At 43.4% G+C, this 23,503-nt stretch overlaps 1 protein-coding gene across 1 annotated transcript in view; it reads right to left on the bottom strand.

Annotated features, from left to right (window-relative positions):
• Positions 1 to 13,697: 13,697 nt before the first annotated feature.
• DRAM1 (DNA damage regulated autophagy modulator 1) overlaps positions 13,698 to 23,503 on the bottom strand; it is a 43,156-nt gene continuing 33,350 nt past the window's right edge. The window contains exons 5-7 of the mRNA XM_036300618.1: positions 20,450 to 20,508; positions 16,513 to 16,605; positions 13,698 to 15,607 (exon numbers count right to left, since the gene is read on the bottom strand). Coding sequence (XP_036156511.1) covers positions 15,563 to 15,607; positions 16,513 to 16,605; positions 20,450 to 20,508 — 197 coding nt within the window. The 3' untranslated portion in view covers positions 13,698 to 15,562. The remainder of the gene's footprint in view (positions 15,608 to 16,512; positions 16,606 to 20,449; positions 20,509 to 23,503) is intronic.

Below are 23,503 nucleotides of genomic sequence, written 5' to 3'. Positions count from 1 at the left end.
ATTTACACTTTCTCTTGAAGAAAAATATTTTAAAGCCTATATATCATTTCTTTCCTAAGTGAGAGGTTCTGTGTAGGGACAGTTTTGGGCAGAGGGGCAGGGGAGAGTTAATGAGGAAGAATTTAGGAAAAAATGACAATATCACCTTAGAAGCAGTCACCCAAATATGTTGAGTTGACTTGAATAGGAGGTCTGCCTGCTTCTTCACATGAAAAATGTCAGAGGTGATAAGTGAGAAAAAGTTATGTATATTCCTTTTACCCCCAAGCCTTTTATAGCCTGCCACATCTTTAGAAAGTCTTATTGTGTCCTCTAAGCCCAAAGTTTAAAGAAAAAATATAAATTGGAAAGAACTTATATCCTAATGCAGTTTGTTCTTTTCTTCACCTGCTTTTTTTTTCCCCCCTTCAAAATAAGAGAATGGATGACGGGAAAAAAAAGAATTCCCTTTTCAACTCATAGGCTCTGAAGTGAGTCCCACAAGAATTTCCACCGGCAAAGGTAGCTGCCCCCAAGTGGACACAACCAATGAGAAGCAGTTGAAAAGAGTTGCTTTAGATGATTTTCTGCCTATAAAGGTAAAGGGCAAAAGAGCTATGTTACTTATCCTGGTTCTCTCCCATTTTTTCTCCAAAGAAGGAAGAGGGAGGGAGAGATCCAAAGGGGAGAGGAGTTGGCTCTCAGTAGCTTTCCATTCAGCTGGAAAAGGAATTGCTTTGGTTGCTACAACTTGGGTTTGCCCTTTTTTGCCCAGTTTGGGGAGGAACGGCCCTACTGCAATCCACGAGTGCCCCCTATTGTCCATTTTAGGAAACTCACAGAGCTGCATGCACAGCCAAATTGAAGTCATCTTTACACCCTCTCAATTTTTCTGACAAGGAAATCTCAGAAATTCAAAATAGTGATCCCACCTTATGTGCAATAGGAGCAGTTTACAGTCAAGTTACATTATTATGTCATAGAATTATTATTATTTCATACAGAATGTTAGAGTCTTTAGAAAAAATTTAACCAATTGCCTTTTTTTTTTTTTTAACCTAAGTGTAGGTATTGGTTCTGAGAGATATTAGCATTTATGTGAAACCAACATGAGGTACTAAATGCTGAGTTAAACAAGCATTAAGTAAATGTTAAATAATCATGCTTTTTCTTGCTGGCCTTCTCAGAGCCTTTAATAAGGGTTAGGTGTCCCCCAAGGGGAAATGCAATTTCTCAGTAGTACTTGACAACAGAACCACTTTTTTACACAAACTTCTTGCAGAGCCAGTATTCCAGAGAACACACTGGGGAAGAGCTAACAGAATCAGGGAGTCCCAGGGAGGTGCCAGTGACTAGATGGCAGGAGAGCCACTGTGAGGACCCATCCGGAGGCTCCCATGCTCCCAGAGCTACTCCTTCACCAGAATGCCTCCCTTTATAGTTGATCCTTCACATTTCTGTCTCTATAAAGTGTGTTTCCTTTGGAGTGGGGAATGGCATTGCCTTCAGCCAAGGAAATTGGGAAAGTGAGGTAAATCTCTGTCAAGCATGTTCCAACTCTTTGGGGAGAAAAATTTGCTCCTGATATTTTCAATTTAATTCCTCTCTGAATCTTCTGAAGAACTTTATTGTTTTCTAAAAAGCCTTAATTCAACAAATACTTGTTATGCACACAGCTTTGTGCTAGTTGAATGACACATAGAAGGGCAAGATTGGGTAAGAGCAAAGGCTTAGAGGTCAAGTTCTGGGTCTGCCTCATCTGGCTGGGTATATTTGTGTTTTGTTTTTGTCTTAATCTTTATTGTTAAAAGTATTACAGATGTCTCCCTTTTCTTCCTATTGCCCCCATCCACCCAGTTCCTGCCCCACCCCAGGCCTTCACCACTCTACTGTCTATGTCCATAGGTAAGATCTTTGGTTAATCTCTTCTTGTCGCCCTCCCCTTCCCTCTGAGATTTGTTAGTCTGTTCCATTCTTCCATGCTTCCATGCTTCTGGTGTAAGTTTTCTCTCTTGGGCCGCAACCAGCACGGCTAGAGAGTGGACGAGTCCTGAGTAGGGGCGGCTGGGGATTGAGAAAAGGAAAAAAAGAGACAGACACGAAGACTGTTAGTAAAGCTGGGGCCAGGTGGGATGCTGCCCTCTGATAGAGAGACAGTGACCCAGAGCTAGTGCAGCACATTTATTATGTAGAGCACGATACCAGGAGGTTTTACTAGAGTTTAAGACAAAGGAAATTATGTGAAATCATGGTTAACGATCAAGCTGCAATTCTTCATTCTTGTGGCTTCTTTGTAATTGTCACTCCCGGCTGAGCCCGGATAATTGCATCCATTCTTGGCACCTGACTGAGTTAAAGGTCAGGCTGGCTCCTGAGTTAAAGGTCAGGCTGACAACATACCTGCCTCTGGCAAGGTATGTTTCCAGGACGTGGCTCTGCTGAAGCCACTGGACTCAGCTGACAATCAGCTCATGCGCCTTCCCAGGCACTCTCTACATTCTGGTTCTATTTTATTAACCAGTTTATTTTGCTCATTAGATTTCTTGTTCATTTATTTTGATTTTTAGATTCAATTTGTTGATAGATATGTATTTGTTGCCACTTTGTTGTTTTTTAATTTCTTCTTCTTCTTCTTCTTCTTCTTCTTCTTCTTCTTCTTCTTCTTCTTCTTCTTCTTCTTCTTCTTCTCCTCCTCCTCCTCCTCCTCCTCCTCCTCCTTCTTCTTCCCATTCAACATTTCATGTAATACTGGTTTGGTGGTAATGAACTCCTTTAGATTTTTCTTACTTGTGAAGTTCTTTGTCTAACCCTCAATTCTAAATGAGAGCTTCCACCCTCTCTTAAAAAATAAATAAGTAAATTAAGTAAGGGAGGGAGAGGTGTCTGACACCAGGAATTTTGTGAGCAGATGTGTCAAGGATAAAATCCACATGGTCTATTTGGGTGGCAGTAAGTAGACCAGCCTGTCTAGAGAAAGGCCTGATGCTAAAGCTTAGCTCTACAAACATGGTAAACAGAAATGCTGAGCTGGTCATGTAACATCAAATAAGCTGTTCCCATAAATGTCCTCATATACACTGGGCCATGTGCCTGGATTTGAACTTCAGAAAATGTGGACACCAGTAAGTCTCTACTACCATCTTCTCTGCCATGGAGCTACTCAAAGGCATTTTCCCAGTGTCCCTGCCCATGGAGACCATCCTCTGTGTTCCATCTGTGGCTGCTGTTCAGAGCCTATCACTCACTCTATGTGCCCTTTAGAAAGTCCTTACAGATCGTTTCCATCCTGCACAGATGGCATTGCAGTGCCAAGCATCTGAGATTCTCACACACATGGATAAAAAGTCGTTGAAAATGAAAAATGAAGAATCAACCTACCAGAAACGGCATGTATACCTTGTACCTTCTCTATAATCAGCACTGTGCTAGCTCTGGGAGGAATATCAAAGAGGCATTTATTGAAACCACAAATAAAGATGGAATGTTTTGCAAAATTAGTTTGCCAAACTTCATAACTTGACATAAGGAGATTTCATTCATCCGTTCTTTTTTTATTGGGTATCTATCACAAAACAGACATTTCAATATTCTTTAGAACTTGTGAGGTTACAAGTGACAGAGACCTAACTCAAACTTATGTAAGCAAAAGAGGGGGTGATTATGAGAGATAATGTGCCCAGCCAGTGTGGCTCAGTAATTGAGCATCAAACTCTGAACAAGGAGATCATGGTCCCTGTCCTGGTCAGGAAACATGCCCAGGTCGCAGAATCAATCCCCAGTAGGAGCTGTGCAGAGGGCAGCCAATCAGTGATTCTCTCTCATCATTGATGTTTCTATCTCTCTCTCCCTCTCCCTTTCTCTCTGAAATAAATAAAAAAAAATTTTTTTTTTAAAGAGAGATAATGTGATATCCTTGAAACCCAAAGGCAGGAATGTGCCTGGGCATGGGAACACCTGAAGCCAGGAATTCGAGGACCACCCAGGATTCTCTGATTCTTTTTGTCTCAGTGCCTCTAGTCACACTCTTCATTAGTTTCATCCTTCATTCTAGCTAGTGATCAGATTCCTCCAAGGGATGAAAAACATGGGTTCAATAGCTCCCAAATTTACCAGTATATCTATCTAGTTTTGGCCTCTAGAAAGAGACTATCTTAACATTCTCTCCGGTTCCAAGTCAAAAATCCCAGTAAAGGACTCATTGAAAGTCAACTCCAGCTATCATGAAACATGAAGGTGGGGCCACAGGAGAGGAAGCTTCAGGAAGTAGGAGGGTGAAGTACTGGGCAAGCAAAACAAGAGATGCTTGTTACATCTTCCCTTATATATATTTTTTCATGCCAATCCAATTCAGCCATCAGCCAATAATTTCATTCATATAATAAGTATCTATTTACTTATTGACTGCTATGTATCAGGTACTGTGCTAGATATTAGGGATGAAAAGATGAATCACATGATGCTTCTTATAGTGTTAAGGACTCAGAGATACAAAAATGATCAAATACACTTACTTGGTTTAGAACTCTAGGAACTTACCCTATAACTAAAGAAATATACAGATGCAACAAGTAGCAAGTGTTGTGCTATGGATGATGAAAGTTAAAGAAGGTAGAAGATAGTGGGGGTCAGTGAGACCTGGAACATTCAGGGAAGCATCTTGGAGAGGGTGATATTTCTGCAGGGTCTTGGAAGGGTGAGGATGTTCTTGTTTATGACTGCATGTGTTTAAAGTGCAGGGTTTTCATAACATCGTGCTAAGGGAGGCCCCCTGCTCAAGGCTCTGCATCTGGAGGCCTTCTGGAATGTAGCCGTTGGCCAGTGGCCCTGTCCTTTCTCGGAGACAGGACTACCACCCACAGCTCCTCTGATAGTCTTGTTTTTTTATTGCCACGGGCTGTTGGATCAAAGCCTCTGAGTTTGATGCAAGTTCAGAATAATTTCCTTCAAGGATTAACTCATCTTTCTGGGCTCCAGGAGCTACACAAGCAACATCTGGTACAGCCTGCAGAGGGATTCTTCACCCAAGGAGTTTCAAATTTCAGCATGTGAGCCATTCTGCTGAATAACATCATCGATGGGAAACATCATGCAGAGACCTTATCTTGTAACAAGAGCTCTGTGTAACTCTCGTGGTCATGTTTTGCACATGACTATAATAAATGGTGCAAATTATAGTAGATTCTTTAGCACTTTGTGTCTTGCCAGAGAGATTGAATGTCACACTGATGGGGTTGAATCCCCTTGTGGGTTTCCTCTGGGGCCATTCCATAGCCCTTCTGTTAAAATACCCTCCCTGTGCACGGACCAGCCCGTAAGCTCATATTTTAATGCAGTCACAGGGAATCTCTTGGTCAATTCCCTTTGTCAGACCCCATCTCTCACCTTCCTGTCTGCCCATGCCTCCTAGAAAATACTTGGTTGAGACCATTTGCTTGCCTTTGGTAAATCCTGACTTTATTTCTTTCTGCTGTGTTTTCGATATCTCTGGTTCCGCCTTCTGCATCCCATGGGTTATTCCCACTCCTGGAGTTCTCTTCAAGGTCAAGATTTCACCTTGTCTTAAAGGTGAAACACTACAGTAGCTAATAATTGAGTATTGTGTGTCAGGGATATATTATTTATAGGGGCCTCATTATCATCTCCCAAGACTCACCAGTGAGGACAATGAGATTCAGAGCTTGATCAAATCACCCAAGTACATGATATGAACCAATGTCTGTCTCACTCCTATGACCGTGTTCTTTTTAAGGGGTAACTATAGGGACCCAATGAAATGGTCGTGGGAGTCCCAGATGAGAATCCCCCTGCTTCCTCATGGAGGAGGGAGAAAGAAGGAAAGGAAAACCCACAGAGTAAAGGCTCTGAATTCAAAGAAGAATTTTGAGACATGGTGAACTGTCTGAAGCTGGAATAGGTTGGAGAATTTTTAGACCATTGGCCCGAAGAAGGCTGTTGGCAAATGTTTTGAAGAAATTCTGCAGTAGAGTAATGAGTCTGAAAGAGCTCAGGTAGTGGGTAGACCAATGCAGATTGCAAAGAAAATGAAAGAGCCACGAGATAGAAGATGGAATAAAGTAATAAAGGGGAGGGGGCTGTTCTATATATATTGAACTTGAGACACAAGGTGGGCCCCAGGAATAGTTTGAACAAGCCCTCCAGGTGACTCTGATGCACACTGATATTTGTGAACCAGTGCCATCGCACAGAGCTCCTCAGCTTTGGCTGCACATAAGAATCATGTAGAACTATACCTCTGCCCCATTTCCTGAAATTGGTTTAATTGCTCCAGGGAGTGGCGTTTTACAAGCTCTCTGTGTGATTGAAATGGGCAGCCATGACTGAAACCACTGCTGCAGTCAAACAGGCGGTGTAAAGGGTAATAATAGACACAATGCTGAGCTCTGGTTGTGCCAGGCATTGTGTTAAGGTTAAGCTTTTCAAGCTTCCATGGGCATAAGAATAACCAAAATCATCTCAAGTACTTCATGGGCATTGCTCCAATGAATGCTCAGGACCATTCTGTGAGGCAGGTACTATGCACTGAGAGCTTGCAGGTTTGATTCCCTGTCAGGGCATGTGCTCAGGTTGTGGGCTCGATCCCCAGTAGGGGACGTGCAGGAGGCAGCCAATCAATGTTTCTCATCGATGCTTTTTTTTTCTCTCTCTCTCCCTTCTTCTCTCTCTAAAATCAACAAAAACATATTTTAAAATAAATAAATAAAAATAAAAAAGGAGTAATGTATGTTAAAAAGAATTTATTTTTAAGGAACCAGATCTGTGAAAGGCCTCCTAAACTACATTAAGGAATCTAAAATTTATCCCAAAGTCATGGGTAGCCACTGAAGGATTTTAAGTGAGAGAGTGAAGTATCAGCTATGTATATGGAGTGTGTACAATGTATTGGAAAGGACCAGGACTGAAATCAAGGAAAGAGTTGTGAGCTACTGCACTAGTCCACGCACATTATGAAGACCTAAGGTAGTGAGGGTGGGAATGGAGAGAAGGGAGAGGAATCAAGACCCCACCTAGGGCTGAACACACAATTCCATTTGCTTCGGACAAACTCAGTTTATTCCGGGTACACTTATGAATAGTGCCCCTTTCATTCCCCCAAATGCCCTGGTTTAGATGGTCATTACTGTTAACCCTGTACATAGGAAATAAAGTTTATGAAACATGCGATGGGAGTGGAGAGTCTAGGTTATGACTCCCAAGTTTCTACCCTGGGTGACACAGTGGATGGTATTCCCCAAGCTAAGCAGTCCAGGAAGAGGAGCGGTGAGAAAAAGGTTTTTCTTTAAAAACATTTAAGTTTAAAACTCAGTCATAGAAAAGTGTCAAGTAAACTGCAACACACAGCATGACAAAAATTCCAAGGAAGACAAAAGGGAATTACAAATGGCTGGCATCTGGGAATACTGATGGATGTTATCACCAAATTGAGAACATCCTCCCTCTCTGGAGCTCAGAATTGCATTAATCTCTGAGCAATCTATGATATGAGGAAACCTGCCCTATTCTGCCATCAGACCAGCTTCAAGTAGGAGGTCAACATGGCCAGTTACTTCTGGGTTTTCTCTCTCCCCATTTTCTCACCCCCAAGTCACTGGTGTGTGTGCTTCCAACAGCTAGCAGACTTTTGAGTATTTTAGGAGTAATTGGATACAGTTGACTGCAGCCATCTAGACAGGTAAAATAATGATGTACCACGCCATGGGCTGGTTAACTGAGGCAGAAGAACATCTCCTGGTCGACCTGAGCTGAAGGTCAGGGAACATCAAAATGTTCTACCTGGTTTATAAGCCACATGACCCCAAATTCTCACTAATTTCTCTTCATACTTGCCAGCACCTCGGTTTTTTCCCTCCCCCACCACATGTCAACAGCTAGGTAATTATTTAATAAACCTCAGAACATACCTTTGCTTCTTCTCTTGGCCAGAGAGAGCCGGGATTTTCCTGGTTTCAATTACAAGGTGGCTCTTACTGAAGGGCTCCAAGTGCAGTCAAGCGGAAGAATAAATTTCCCCACTACAGCCTTTTGAGGGAACTTTTAAACACAACTGCGGCTTTTCAAGTATTAAGAGGAAATGACAGACTGAACTGAGCTCAGTATTCATTTTAATACCTGTGTTATCGGTTATATTAGTGGCCGTCAAAGCACTGGCCAACTCTAAATACATCGCTCTTCGCCTTAAATCAGATGTCTTGGGTGGTACCAGGAACTTACTACTCTGGGCTGACCCAGAGCAAAAGGTGAAATTTGTCTTCCAGGCATTCCTATCACTCGTGCTAATAGAAGCCTGCTGAGCAGAAGAGCTGGAACCCGGGACTCCTCTGAGTCCTAAGGTTTTCTCTGCTCCCTGCTGCTAGAGGCTCAGATAACTCTGTGTCTCACAGAGACCCACACATCTACAAGTCTGAACTTTACCCATCCTGGGAGCAGCCCAAATGTCTTCCCTGAGTCCCACTATGACTCCCCACTTGAGAGCAGAAAGCAGATCTTTCTTTCCAAACAAAAGACAGCTGGAGTTTGTCTCACTGCACCAACCAGAAGCAGAAGACACTGAGACCCCAGAACCTTAATCATACTGAAAGCCCCACTCCACAGCCTCACTGCCCAATGGAAGTCTTGGACATTCAGTCTCCTTCTCAGGGGTCGTGTGTGGGTGCCGGAGAGCTAATCTCAAACTCCCACCAAAGACTGGGTATGGCATACAAGACCCCTCTCTATGTGATATTTCTTTTTTTAATCTTTATTGTTGAAAATATTACATATGTCTCCTTTTTCCCCCCATTGACCCCTTCTAGCCTGCTCCCACCCTCCACACTATTATATTTCTACTCCTGACACCCACTACCTACCTCCTGCCCCCAAGTCTTAGATGCACAGCGTTCAACCAGGATCTGTCCTTTTGCAACAACCACCCAAACATTTTACTCATTTTTCTGACCTGACCAGTGTAGGAATTTCACTCCTCAGTGCTTTGTATTATATGACCCCAGAAAATTAATTCATAATCACATGATGTTGGTCAATAATCCCATTGTTCTATTGGAAAAGGTTAACTGTAGGAGCCACAGCTCTGGATTTTGTTCTGTCCCTCACTTGAAACTTGGTGATAACCTCGCTGTACCTTAATTTTTACTAAAATGGGCTAATTATTAAAATGTGCCTTCAATATGGAACATGATGCAAGCAGGTAGACAGATGTCCTTAGTGGTGAAGCCAAAGTCCCTAAATACCTGGTGCTGGAAAAAAATAGAATGCTTCCCCATAGGTAATTCCAAATAATATTTTCTTTTTCAAAATAACAAAAGGATTTTTAAGGCAGTGAAAATATTCTGTATTATACTACAATAATGGATGCAGGCCATTATATATTTGTCCAAGTCCATAGAGTTTGCAATACCAAGAGTGAACCCTAATGTAAACTGTAGGAAGTGGCTCTAGAGTTAAGCCTCGGATTGACCTGTGGCAGAGCCACAAGCAAGTCCCAGCTTAGAGGGCAGAGCCCTCTTAGCATAATTAAGCTTGACCTTATGGCTGCCCTCTAGATCCTTCCTAGGTAACTAATGGGCTGTGAGAGATGCAGCAAGTGCTGCCAAAACAAGTGAAACTCACAAGAACATTGTAACTATGTTGACCACTACCTTGTTTTTCTCTGATTATAAAATAAAGCCTCAGCTTGCTGGCTGGATCCTTCTCTGTGGCCTCATCCAAGCACAGGAGATCCACCGAGCCCCAGCTGTATTCTCTTTGTCTGTCTTTTCTTTAATCCTTCATCCCACCCCCCACCCCCCACCCCCCTGCCTCAGGCTCACCAAACCCTTGGCTGTGTTGGCACAGCACAGTAAACTATGGACTATGAGGAATGATAATGTGTCAATGTAGGTTCACCAAGTATAGCAAATGTACCATTCTGGTAGAGAAGTCTGTGAATGTGAGAGGGCAAGGAATGTGGAAGAATTCTGTACTTTTCACTCAGTTTTGCCATGAACCAAAACTGCTGTAAAAAGTCAAGTTTATTAATTTTAAAAAATTACATAAAAGGTACTTTTAAGCAAAATTAAAGTCTATGTTTTCTAAATCTTTCAAGTTTCTCAAAGCTGGAGTTTCCCCCTTCCTCTTTTTGTGTACCCTGCACTGCTGGTGTCCTCCACTCAGTGCATCATCCTGCACGGACCACCAGCCTACAAGGTCAGAGAGGGCCAAGTGGTCTGTAGATTCCCCCAGTGCCCTATAATGAATGGGTCCCTTTTCGAGAAAAGAGAAAGAGAATATTGTGGCTGATGACTAATGTCTGTAAAAGCACAATGTTCTCAAAAAGATAAGGAGGTATAAGTGACGTGGCAGCCCTTCAAAGCAATACCCCAAAGAAAAAGTGGGTAGAAAAGGGACAAGATGAGAAAAGGTAGAGACAAAAGCATGAGCTCACAATAAAAAGCCCACGAGAGCTGGAGACGCTCTTGATCATGAAAAGGAGGAGCCAGATGATGGAGCTAGAAGACAGTAGGGTTCTGTTGTCTGCAGAAGGGGAAGTAGACAGCCTTGCCTGCCCTGCCCCAGGTGTTTAAATCAAGGGGGATGAGAGGGAGAGTGTGTCTAGAGCAATGTCAAAGTCAGCTGACCTCTGTCCCACACTGTCTACCACAGAGCCCGCAGCTGTGCCTGTGGATGAATCAATGAGTCATCAAGGAAAAGTGAACTTATAGTTGACATCCTCAGCTTAGAAGAAAGTGTGAGAGAGTTGGAAAGATTTTAAAACAAAAAATACTCAAGTGAAAAGATTCTAAAGACAAGATGATAGACAGTGTTGGTCAGATTAGAGATACAATTCCTCTTTGTCCCAGCATTCCCCCTTATGGGAATTTCTCCCACAGATTTCCGTGGGCATGTGTGCAATGATGTACCTATGAGGTCATCCACTTGTAATTGCAAAAGTTTGAAAACCACAACATTGTTCATCAAATAGAGGACTTGTTCAATAAATGAGGGCACAGCCCTGCAGTGCAATACAGTACATGTATAAACTAGAACCAAGAAATGAGAAAGCTTTCTGTGTATTGACAAGGAGACATCCATTGCTTAGTCAAAAAAAAGGAAAGCTCAAAATTACAGTATGCTACTTTCGGGGTAGAAGTTCAAATGGAAACATTTCAAAATGTGTTTCTGCTTGTATTTTCATAAAAGGTGGGTATTTTCAAGGAGAGGAGTTGAATAAATGTGGATAGAGAAAAATACAAAGGCTTTTGCACAGAACCCCTTTTTATATTGTTTTGATTTTTTGAATTGTGAATATTACTGATTTGAACATTTTAAATAGGAACCAATGGCTCAGAGTGTGTGGTGAGTGGCAGCAGTTGAGTACCCACTAGACATTTTCTTGCCACCCCAGTGCAGTGAGTCGGGAAAACAGGAGTGCTCTGTGTTTGCATATGATTGGAATCTCCCTCAGTATTTTCCAAGCATTGAATTTTGAGGTCACTCCCACCCAAGCCCCAATATCAGTTGGGCATCCTGCTTCCCTTCCTGGTAGAAGATGAGTCTGCTAGGGTGACCCAGGCAAATCAGCAGCTTTTCTGGGGCTGAGGCTGTGGCTGCTTCTTGTGCAACTGGCTGGACACAGAGGCATGACTTTCTGGCCTTGAGAATGCGGGGCACTCAGAGTCAGACCAAGAGTATGTGTGTGGGGAGACGGCTGGGCTCACCGACTGCCAGAATCAAGGGTGGGAGAGAACGGGATACCACTTATCTCCCTCACACTCCTCCTTCCTCATTCCAGACCCAAACACCAGACCAGTATGTCTCCAACTGAGTAAAAAATGGGAACATGGGATAATGCCACATGTAAGGAATGTGTGGAATCCCACACACAGCACAACACTGATGTACTTAATTTGGTTTATAAATACAATTTCTGTGGAATCCTCTTGTGTGTTAAAAAAAAGACCCACTTGATTAGAAATTAGGGAAAATGGATTCCCATCTGGAATCTGTTGCCATCTGGAAGTAGAATCTCTTGCAGGTCATTGAACTTCTCTTTGCCTTCCTCATCTGAAACATGTGATAATTTTTAAAAATATTTTTATTTTTATTTTATAGAGGAAGGGGGGGGGAGAAATAGAAACATCAGTGATGATAGAGAATCATTGATCAGCTGCCTCCTGCACACCCCCTGCTGGGGATCTGAGACCACAACCTGGGCATGTGCCCCTGACTGGGTCGAACCCAGGACCCTTCAGTTCCCAGGTCGACGCTCTTTCCACTGAGTCAAACCAGCTAGGGCGAAACATGTGATAATTAATTGCCTGACCAAGCACATAGAGGTTAAGAACACAAGAGGCTTGAAAAAGTACAAACATAACTTTGAAGTTAACTGAAGGCATGCTTATTACCTACATGGCTTACATTTTCTTCTCTTTCAACCTGAAAAGGTTGTCAGCAAGTACACTTTGGTTTACTCTGAACGAAGTTAGGTTGGCTTTTCTGGCATACGGGGGTGGGGCGAGGGGACTTTAATTTCACAATAGGATCTTGCTTTGTGTTTGTTCAAAACCCATTTCTCAACCCTTCCTTCTGAGAAACAACTTCCACCCACCATCAGTTGAGTAGTTTGGGTGGGTATTGACTCTTTCCTGCTCCAGAGGTGGACATGTGACCCAGGTCTGACTAATCCGAGTATCCTGCCTTCCAGAGCTACTGGATGGGCATGTGACCAAGCCAGCCAATTGCAGACAACGAGTTTCAGCTCGTTAGCTATTGTTGGAACTACTGAGAAGTCCTCCCTTCCCACTGGACAGGGTGCAGGCCTGGGGTTTCCAGAAGCCATCTCACTCTGACCAGAGGAAAGCCTGCCTGAGAATGATGCCACCAGAGAGGAAAGCAGAGCTGACAGCAGAGAATAAAGAGAGTCCTGGAAAGATTGAGGGGATCTCTTTGTAAATTATACCATTATCTAACTACTGTATTGTACATCTGAAATATAAAGTAACATTGAATGTGAACTGTAATTAAAATCTATATATATAAAAAGCCAGTGACAGTAACGCCATAATGACCAGAATGACCGGCCGCTATGACGCCCACTGTGGCCAGCGAACCCGCCTGATCAGGGGGTGGGGCCAGCCAGCCAACCTCCCATGGCCCCTCCCCTGGGCAGCCCGTCCCTGATCAGACTCTCCCACCCTGATCAAGGGCAGACCAGCTGGCCAAACACCCACCCCCATTTCCTTCCCCCCAGCCATCCCTACCCCCTATGGGCCCCCACCACCCTGATCAGCCTGCAGCCCCTCCCCCTGGCTGGCCCTGCCCCTGATCACCCCTCACCCCATTCAGGGACAGGGCTGGCCAGCCCACCACCCACAACCCCTCCCCCAGCCGGCCCGGCCCTGATCAGGCCCAATCAGGGCAGGCAGGCCAGCCAACCTCCCGCCATCTCCTCCTCCTGATAGGCCCAGCCCCTATACACCCCGATGGGGGCCAGGCCGGCTGGACCCCACCCGTGCATGAATTCATGCACTGGGCCTTTAGTAAAACAATAAAATGAATCCCTACAAAGATAAGCCATGTGCCCACATGCAAAGTTACATGATTTAAGAAAATGTAAGGTTTAAATTAAACCTTTATAAAATCCAAAAGAGCTAGAATTGTTTCCCTGATAAATATATATCATTGTTGTACCCAGGCAACATATTATAATTTAACAGAGACACAAATTGCTAAAATAAAGAAGTGCTTCATTTTATTTAACTCTTTCAGCCATGAGGTCCAAGGAAATGCAAGTTCTTGGAAATGAGAAATACCGAAATGTGGAACAGACCAAGTTTAAAGGTTGTATGGAATCAGCAGAAAGTGGCTGTCTGGAGTGAGTTTTGGCCTAGTCGTTGGCGAAGGCCAGGTGTACCATTTTGTCTAGCCCAGGTAACAATTTCTGTGATAACTATCCAGCGCGAAGAGAGTTGTCAGAGAATAGTGAAGCCCACACAACTGAAATGTTTACAGTACATGAAACAAAAACAGTCAACAACTATTGATCCATCACTTAACTGGCGAATCAGTGTAAATCTCAGTAGGCAGCACTACAAATATCTCTAGTCATTCCTTTATATGTTCACTCATTCATTCATGAAGTCAATGAGTGTTTATTAAGCACCTATGGTGTACCAGGTGGTGCCTGGTTAAATGCTAGAGTTATAAGGATCAAGAGTAAGGCGCATACTCTGCCCTCAAGGAGCTCCCAATCTAATCTCACAGAGAGATGTGGAAAAGAGAAAGACCATGCATAAGGAGGTGCTGATAACAAGTCTGTCCAAAGTGAGACCAACCATGAACTGCAGTTTCCATGCTAAAGGCATGTGGCATTCCTCCTCCCTTCAGAAAAACAACTGCTCGACATAGCTTTGATCAGTCTTCCAGTTCCAGGGTGATCATGGGGACCCACAGCATGGGACAAACCATCTATCTCCTCAGTGCTCCCCAGAGGGACCTGATAACCATTCCTGGGTCTGTCGTAACTTGGCAGAGGTTTGGTATCAAGTACAAGTCTCCTTCCTATAGTCCCGCCTTCCACGAATGTCCCTGAGACTCACTTTCCCTCCTTGCTCAACCCGAATTCAGGGAGGTTTTCCCTTTAGCTGCTCACCTCCATGTTACTCTGCTGTGAAAGGTTTGTGATTTCTAACCAGCACTGCTGAATCCATCCCAGCCAGCCATGGCAGAGCATGGAGCCATGAACCAGGAGGTCACGGTTTGAATCCCTGTCAGGGCACATGCCAGGGTTGTAGGCTCAATCCCCCAGTAGGGAGCGTGCAGGAGGCAGCCAATCAATGATTCTCACTCATCTTTGATGTTTCTATCCCTCTCTCCCTCTCCCTTCCTCTCTCTGAAATCAATTAAAAAAAACAACAACATGTATTTTTTAAAAGTATGCCCATTACAAACTGCCAATCAGCAGCAAAGGAAAAGCCTCTGGCTCCTGTGAGCAAGGCAGAAGTTCAAAACTGAGGTTTTCTGTGGAGCATTAATGTGTATGGTGGTATTAAGGCTTTTTGATAAAAGCATTTGGCTTATTTAATTCATTTAAGAATCAGTGTCATAGCTAGAGTTCTTTTATTAACTAAATCTTGATGATCACTATAAATTGAAGTGTACAAATGCCCTCATATGAAATTATAGTTTATTCTCAAAATATCCTGAGGTTACTTGTTAGTAAATTCCTCATTTAGTGTATTTCCAGAAATCACTCACACACAAAGAAACAACAAAACAGAATCTGTACAAAAATAAGAGCTCTCCATTTTCCGTAACACCTTATCTTTTGTGTAATGAACTTGTGAATATAAAAAAAGTACCAGTTTAGAAAATTATACAAACATTGCTAGGTCATAAGTGCTCTACATTCTCTAGGAAAACATCCCTTTGGAAATAGGACAACTATTGGGAATTCTTCGTGAAACTCAAGTCCTGGGTGTGCCACAGATGCCTGCCTGCTACAGGGCAGCATTCATAGCCTATCTGTCCCCTGTGCCACATCTAGAAACTGTCTGCGACTTGCAACGAGTAAGATACCATTCCTCTTTCTTCAGATGTCATTATTAAGTTCTGTGGATATCCTCAGGGTGACACTCTATTAAAAAAAAGCAAAGAAAGGTTTAAAAGAAGGTCAGCAATTCCAGTACCAGCTATTCAAGTCCCCAAAGCTTTGCAGCCCCAAAGACATGACCTCACTATGATTTGTGCTAAGCTTGAGTTGACTCCTCAAGAAGTTTCTTGGCTTTCTATATATTTTTAGCTAGTCCCAATTCATTGGTTTCAAAAATCTAAGATTTTTACCTGTGGCCAAATCTAATAAGGTTCCACCTTCTCTCTGCCTTGTGGACATTTTTCAACAACATACTTTTATTTTTTCAAAAGACATATATATGGCTTTGGCTGGGTAGCTCAGTTAGTTAGAGCAGTGTCTCAACACACCAAGGTTGGGGTTTGATCCCCGGTTAAGGCACATACAAGAATCAACTAGTGAATGCATAGATAGGTGGAACAACAAATCGATGTCTCTCTCTCTCTCTCTCTTTCTCTCTCTCTCTCTCTCTCAAATCAATAACTAAAAAATTCAAATAAATAAAAAGACATATCTCCAGGGGTGAGGGATGGGTGGAGGTGGGCAAAGAGGGGGAAAATGTGGGACATCTGTAATTGTGTCAACAATAAAAAATAAAATAAATAAAACAACATAAAAAGACATATCATTTGGAACCAGTAAATGAGACCTCCTAAAAAAAACAAAATCAGGATGTATAACTATAAACATCAAGTGGCAGAGGACACTGGAAACTTCATTGTTTGGGAGAGCTGCTAAAGCCGCATGCCTTTGGGAAAAAACTAAGTTGCACAATACATATATTTTTCCAAACACGTAATAGTAAAAAGAAAGGCAAATCATGCTCTCATTTTTCATGCAAAAAATTTTCTATGGATTTTTCCAATCCTAATTGTCAGCAATTTACAACATTGAAATGGATAAACACCTACCTGGAAATCATGGATGAACGTTAGGAAGTAAAAAATAAAACCGAAGGCCACTGTCCATTCACAGATCGCACTCACCACATGATATGCATAATCCTAACAGCAATGGGAAAGAAAGACAATTTAGCCTAAATGGATGCACTTCAGAGCAGAGGAGGCTGTCCGAGAGCATCAGTCAACCCCTGGAGCAAATACAGCAGCAAGGTTGCGCAGGTGAATGGCAGGGCGCCTGCCCAGCTCTGGCTTTAAGACTTGTCTATAGCCTGCCAGCCGTGGCTCAGTGATTGAGCATCAACCTATGAAATAGGAGGTCAAGGTTCGATTCCTGGTCAGGGCACATGCCTGTGTTGCAGGCTCCTTCCCCAGTGTAGGGTGTGCAGGAGGCAGCCAATCAATGATTCTCTCTCATCGTTGATGTTTCTACCTCTCTCTCCCTCTCTCTTTCTGTCTGAAATCAATAAAAATGTTTTGGGTTTTTTGTTGTTGTTTTTAAAAAAGGCTTGTTTTTGTTTATAGAGTTTCAAAAAGCAAAAGAAAGGCCAAAAAATGGCTGAGAACAGGAAGCCAATGTGGACTCCACAGAAGGCAGAACTTCCCATGCAGAGCAGGACTTGCTCTCCAGAGGCTGGGAATCCCCAAGTTTTCCAGGGCGTATGTATCGAGAGGAAATTGGCTAACTGTCAGCACTGGGTTTTGTGGTCTCTGCTGCTACAGAAAATGTCAGTTCAGAAAATAGTTCAGCTTAACATTATATGTAAACATAGCAGCAAAGCAAATGCTAACGAGACATCTGTACACAGTCACTGACTACCTTCTTGGGGGCAGGAAGGAGAGAATGGGCAGCAAGAATGAGGATGGCTTTCACTGGGGTTCCAAGGTCAGCTGCCTATGGAAGCCAGGAGATTAATAAAAATCAATGGAACTGATAGTTGCAGAGAGAGAGTGAAGTGGGGAGTAAGCCCATGCTCATCAGCTCAATTCCATTTTCACCAAGTGGGGACCTATGACACCAGGAACACCAGGGCTGCTTTTAAAAAATGAAAACAAAAGTGAGCGTGTGTGTGTGTGTGTGTGTGTGTGTGTGTGTGTGTGTGTGTGTGTGATCTCCTGATTTTGAAATGCTGGAAACGTTTTAAAAAGCATTTTTAAACCCCATCTAAGTAAAAACTAACACCTGCATTTTGACGTTGCCCATTTGCCAAATCAGGCCTGTGGACTGCCAGGTCTGATTTCAAACCATGACCTGCTGCTTTTTATCTCTCCCCCCCACCCCCCACTTTGCTTTCTGCTATAGATCACAAGTGTGAATAAACAAATAGTACTGGATTGCAAGTCAGTTCTATGATGACAGTTGTTTTCTTTGATCCAGTTTTCATCCACAAAGATTAACTGAGGAACATCGAACTCTCAGACACCTCTCCTTACTCTCCCCCTTCCAGGACATCACCATCCACCCTCTCTCCTTATCCAGGTCGAATTGGGGAGAACCTAACCACCTCACACTAGGGCAGCGGTTCTCAACCTGTGGGTCGTGACCCCTTTGGAGGTCGAATGACCCTTTCACAGGGGTCGCCTAAGACCATCCTGCATATCAGATATTTACATTACAATTCATAACAGTAGCAACATTACAGTTGTGAAGTAGCAACGAAAATAATTTTATGGTTGGGTCTCAACATGAGGAACTGTATTTAAAGGGCCAGAAGGTTGAGAACCACTGCACTAGGGGGTTAAAGAACAGAAGTTGCCCCCTTTTTGGTGACAGAACCAGGGGATCTGCTTCATCCCCTTATCATCCCGGGACAATAAAGATGGCTTATAAAATTTTGGCAGAAATTTCTTTAGCATGATGTTAATGAAAGTATGCTGAACCAGAAGCCCATACACCACTGTCCATGTGTGAGTACAGGCAAAGCTCTAATTTCCTTGCTCCATAAAATGAGACAGTTAAATTCTAATTCTCACCCTCCCCACCAAGTTAGTCAATGCACAAGTCTGCATTATGAAAGCCCTAAAGCAGTACACATTCGTTTGAGGCAGTACCTAAGTGCTTATTCCATTTAGTGAATTAATGCAAAGGACTTTCGTTTTATTTATTGATATTGGGAACAGAAGGCAATCTAAGAGTGGCATAGTACTTTATGGAGTAAATATAAAAACAGGTACTTTTAACATTTTTAAGATTCAATAAGGAATGAAAAATAAAAAGGCTTTTTAAATAGCCTGGGGATATGCTTTGATGAACCCTTCCCAGCAGCTGATTTTTATTTGATTTGTGAGGGAAAGTCTCCCCCAAGTGGTTGAAAAGTAAAGTACACCTGAGGCTGCTCTGCTGTGAGGTCTCACTCTCAGGAAGCAATCTATATAAATAAAAGCCTAAGTGACCATTCGACCGTTCGACCAGTAGCTGTGATGCCCACTGACCACCAGGGGAAGACCCTCAACACACAGGCATGGAAACATGGAACAGACTGATGAATCTCAGAGGGGAGGGGGGAGAGGGAGGAGGAGGGTGGAAAGAGATTAGCCAAAGATCTTACATGCATACTAGAGGCCTGGTGCACAGATTCGTGCGCCAGTGGGGTCCCTCAGCCTGGCCTTCAAGGATTGGGCTGAAACCAGCAGTTCAACATCCCCTGAGGGGTCCCAGATTGCGAGAGGGCACAGGCCAAGCTGAGGGACTCCACCCGTGCATGAATCAGTGCACCGGGCCTCTAGTGTTTTATTTGTAAAATTTTTCTGAATCATTCTCTTCCTCAGCATCTTCAGTCTTTCCCTTGTCTTCTGCAGGCTCCCATTGTATGCCAGAATCCTCCTCTAACCACACTGTCCCCTATAGCCTTCATCATCTCATTTCTCCTTTCCCTCTCACCTCCAAATGTTCATGGACAGCTGGATAAAGGAAAGACTCCTCTCACCATTTTTTTAACCTCCTGCAATTGGCTTTTAACTTCAGCATTCTTAACTGAAACTGCATTTTGGATAACATCAGTAACTCCACCTCTCCCTTGAAAAAACGTTCCTAAAAGAGACCAAAAAAACAAACACCCACTCCTGCTATTCTTTCATCAACTCTTCTCTCCAGGGTGTCATTCATTCTCCATATGGCATCGAGATGAGCCACCGCTGTAAGTATCTAATGGCACAAGTCCATCTCAAATCTGAACATTCAGTCCTGGGTGTTGTGATCTTTAGTCTGGAAATCTCACTCTTCCCTCTGCTCTGATGGTTCTCAATCCCACCAGAGGTCCAGTCCCATGTGTCCAACTGGACATTTCTCCTTGATGTTTTACTACAGCCCCAGACTCAACAATTCTAAAAACAAACCCATCCACGTCCCCCATGAAATAATCTATCCTCCTAGGAATCTTATCTCTCTCTGTCATGGGAACAAATTCTTTGGCTTGTCCAAGAAGTCCTCTTTGATTCATCATGCTCTTTCATTCTCATGTTAGTCACGTGCCAGTGCTCATCAAATATTTTTCCCCTATTACTCCCAATCAATCTAGGCTGGTCTTTATTTGAAATCTGAACTGCCTTCTCTATCATCCTAAATCTGGGCTCCCTCCTCTTCAATAATATTCTTTCAATTTACTTCCCTCAGAGGGAAGGGGGAGTGGTAGGAAGAGATTACTCAAAGATCTTTTGCATTACCTATGCACACAGATAATAGGGTGATGAAGGCCTGAAGCAGGGTGATACTCTCAACAATAAAGATTTTTTTTTTTAATTTCGAAAATAATCCCAGGAATCATTTGGGATTATTCCAATAGCTAATTATGACCCATGAATTGCCAAATAGTTGGACAGTAAGTTACTTCATATTTTGCAACTTGTTCTAAGAAATGGCAGTGATCCTTTCTTTCTAAGAAGGCTTCACACAGCCACAGTCTCATACCACCAGTCTTGACACTCATATTGAAAATGACTTGAATTTTACCTTTTCTTGGGGATTCCACTCCAGCTTGGTTATGGAAATCAGTGAAGCACAGGTAATCACTAAAAAAAGAAGAGTGCTAAGGAAAGTACTGAAGAAAATAGGTCATTTAATGTTAAGACTAGATTATTCTTCTAGTAGTATAATTACACAGTGTTAAACATGTTTTACCTCACACCCATTAGGTTGTGAAAACAAGTGTTGGTACAGATGTGGAGAAGTTGGAACCCTTGTGCACTGTTGGTGGGAATGTAAAATGGGGCAGCCACTGTGGAAAACAGTACAGAGGTTCCTCAAAAAATTAAAAATAGAATTACCATATGATGCAGCAATTCCACTTTGGGGTATACACCCCAAATAACTGAAAGTAGAGTTTCAAAGAGATATTTGTACAGCCATGTTCATGGCAGCATTACTCATAATAGCTAAACGTTGGAAGCAACCCAAGTGTCCGTTGACAGATGAATGGATAAGCAAAATGTGCTATATACATACAATGGAATATTATTCAAGAAGGACATTCTGCAATATGCTACAATATAGATAAACCTTGAAGACATTAAGCTAAGTGGAATAAGCCCATTAGAAAACATAGGTACAATATGATTTCACTTTTATGAGGTACTTAAGTAGTCAATATCATAAATACAGTAGAACAGCGGTTTCAAATCCTGGGGAAAGGGGACAATAGGGAATTATTGTTTAACTAGAGACCCGGTGCATGACATCCATGCACTGGGGGAGGGGGGAGGGAGGGTGGGTGGGTCCCTGGGCTCAGCCTACACCCTCTTGCTATCCAGGACCCCTCAGGGGGTGTCTGCCTGCCTGGGATCGGGCCTAAGTTGGCAGTCAAACATCCCTCTAGCAGTTCGGGACCCCTCCCTCCTTACCGCCAACTACAGTGGAGGCGGGAGAGGCTCCTGCCACTGCTGCACTTGCCAGCCGTGAGCCCAGCTTCTGGCTGAACAGAGCTCCCCCTGTGGGAGTGCACTGACCACCAGGGGGCAGCTCCTGCATTGAGCGTCTGCCCCCTGGTGGTCAGTGTGCATCAGAGCGACCAGTAGTTCTGCTTTGCATATTAGGGTTGTATTATATAGGATAAGTGTAGATTTTGTTTTACAAGTTGAAAAAATTATGGAATGGATGGTGGTGATGGTTACACAACTATGTTATTTAATGCCACTGAACTATACTTAAAAAGTGGTCAAGATGCCCAGCTGGATATCTCAGTAGTTGAGCATTGACCGATGAACCAGGAGGTCACAGTTCAATTCCTGGTCAGGGCACTTGCCCACATTGTGGGTTAACCCCAGTAGGGGGCATGCAGGAGGCAGCTGATCAATGATTCTCTCTCATCATTGATGTTTCTCTCTCTCCCCCTCTCTCTTCCTCTCCGAAATCAATTAAAATATATTTTAAAAATCGAAGAGATATGTCCTACACCTGACCTTGAGGCCAGCCTAATAATGCCCAGGCACTGAATCCATTGCCCTCCGTGGACAGCAAGGTCTGCACAAAAGCAGTGACATCCATTTGATTGAACTTTGAAGGCAAAAGAGAAAGAGAATTGAGATGCTCTAAGAAAAAGTTAAAAATTCAAAGTGTTGCCTCAATGCCAAGTTTAGAGCCTCCTCTAAATTCGGGGTCATCATCTCCTCTCCCTACCCCCTACCTCCATAATTTGCAATGCTGAACACTTCTCCGTTTTTTTAAATAAAGCATAGCAGATTCTCCGACCCTTTTATGACCATACTTCTGTTTCTAATAGTTTTAAAGCCTCTTAATTCTTTCGTTTATTTGTTTTTTAGTTCTGGGCACCTGGTACCATGCTGCAGGGGGAAAAGGAAGAGGTGGGGGAAACCCTGGCTAAATGGATTTGGTCTCAACTCCCAGAAACCTCAGAGTCTTGTCGAAGGAAGCCCAGGGCTGTGCCATATGAGAGACAAGAACAAAGCACTGTGATGAGGCAGAGGAAAAAGTATTAATTCAGAGTGGAATGGAGTTTGAGGTGTCAGTGAGGCCTTCCTGGAGTTGAACTTACTCTAAGTTATGAAGTTTGAGGAGCCCTCTAGAGCAGAGCTGTCCCACAGGAACACACCACCAGCCACATGTGTAATGTTAAATTTTCTACTGCAGTCTCTGTGCAGTAGGCACTTAGACAGGCATGAGCAGACTAGGAGCCATAGGCCAGGTATGGAATGTCACCGGGGCGGAAATCCCAGGGTACCTAGCAACCGGCAAAACTAGGAAAACAGGGACCTTACCCCAGGGTGACCTTTCCTCCCCTATCGAGCCTTTCATGTCTCACTAGTCATGAGGCAGACCACCCCCACCCTCCCCATAGAGGAGGAACAAGGGGGGCGGAGAATAGTCTCATATGACTCTTTGCACAACCACTTCTTAAGCAGTAAGTCCTCTGGACAATGAGGTTCTGGCACATATCACATGATTTTGGAAGCACAGCCTCAGGTATGTTGACCACAGAGACAGAGTTTTGGTTAAACTGGAGATAACAGCTAGGACTCAGCTCCAAGCCCAGAAAAACAGTAAGGCCAGGAGGGCAACACATGGCTGACATTAGGACCAGCTTTGATGGCTACTGACCCTCTGCCCTGGCACCTACCAACCACACCTGGTAAAGCTGATGAATATTCTATTGAGATCCTCCCTAGGACCTCCCCGAAGAGCCCTGCCTTTAAAGAGGGGATAAAAACCCTTGGATGGAGGACCCAACTCTCTCTTTCTCCCTCTTACCCAACCTCCCTCCCTCCCTCTCTCTCTTTCTTGAGCCTATCAGGGCCTTTCCCCACCCCCTTCTTTCCCCAGTGCATGTTCTCTGGGGAACACATCCGAGCCTTTCCCCCTCTCCTTCCCCAAGGTGCATTCTCTCTGCCTTTGTTTTTCCTAAGCTGCAAAGGCCCTTCTTTTGCTTCTGTAACTTGTTTCCTGAGCCCACGCAGCCCAGCTGGCTCACTTCTTCGGCTTCTACCTCTGTGACTTTCTAAATAAACTTCTGCTTGTATTTAAGTCTTGGCCCTGAATTCTTTATTAGCCAGA

The sequence above is a fragment of the Myotis myotis genome, unplaced genomic scaffold (assembly GCF_014108235.1).
Source record: "Myotis myotis isolate mMyoMyo1 unplaced genomic scaffold, mMyoMyo1.p scaffold_m19_p_3, whole genome shotgun sequence".
Taxonomy (NCBI): domain Eukaryota; kingdom Metazoa; phylum Chordata; class Mammalia; order Chiroptera; family Vespertilionidae; genus Myotis; species Myotis myotis.
The sequence above is the reverse complement of the archived record's forward strand: the minus strand, read 5'-3'. Positions and strand labels throughout refer to the sequence as shown.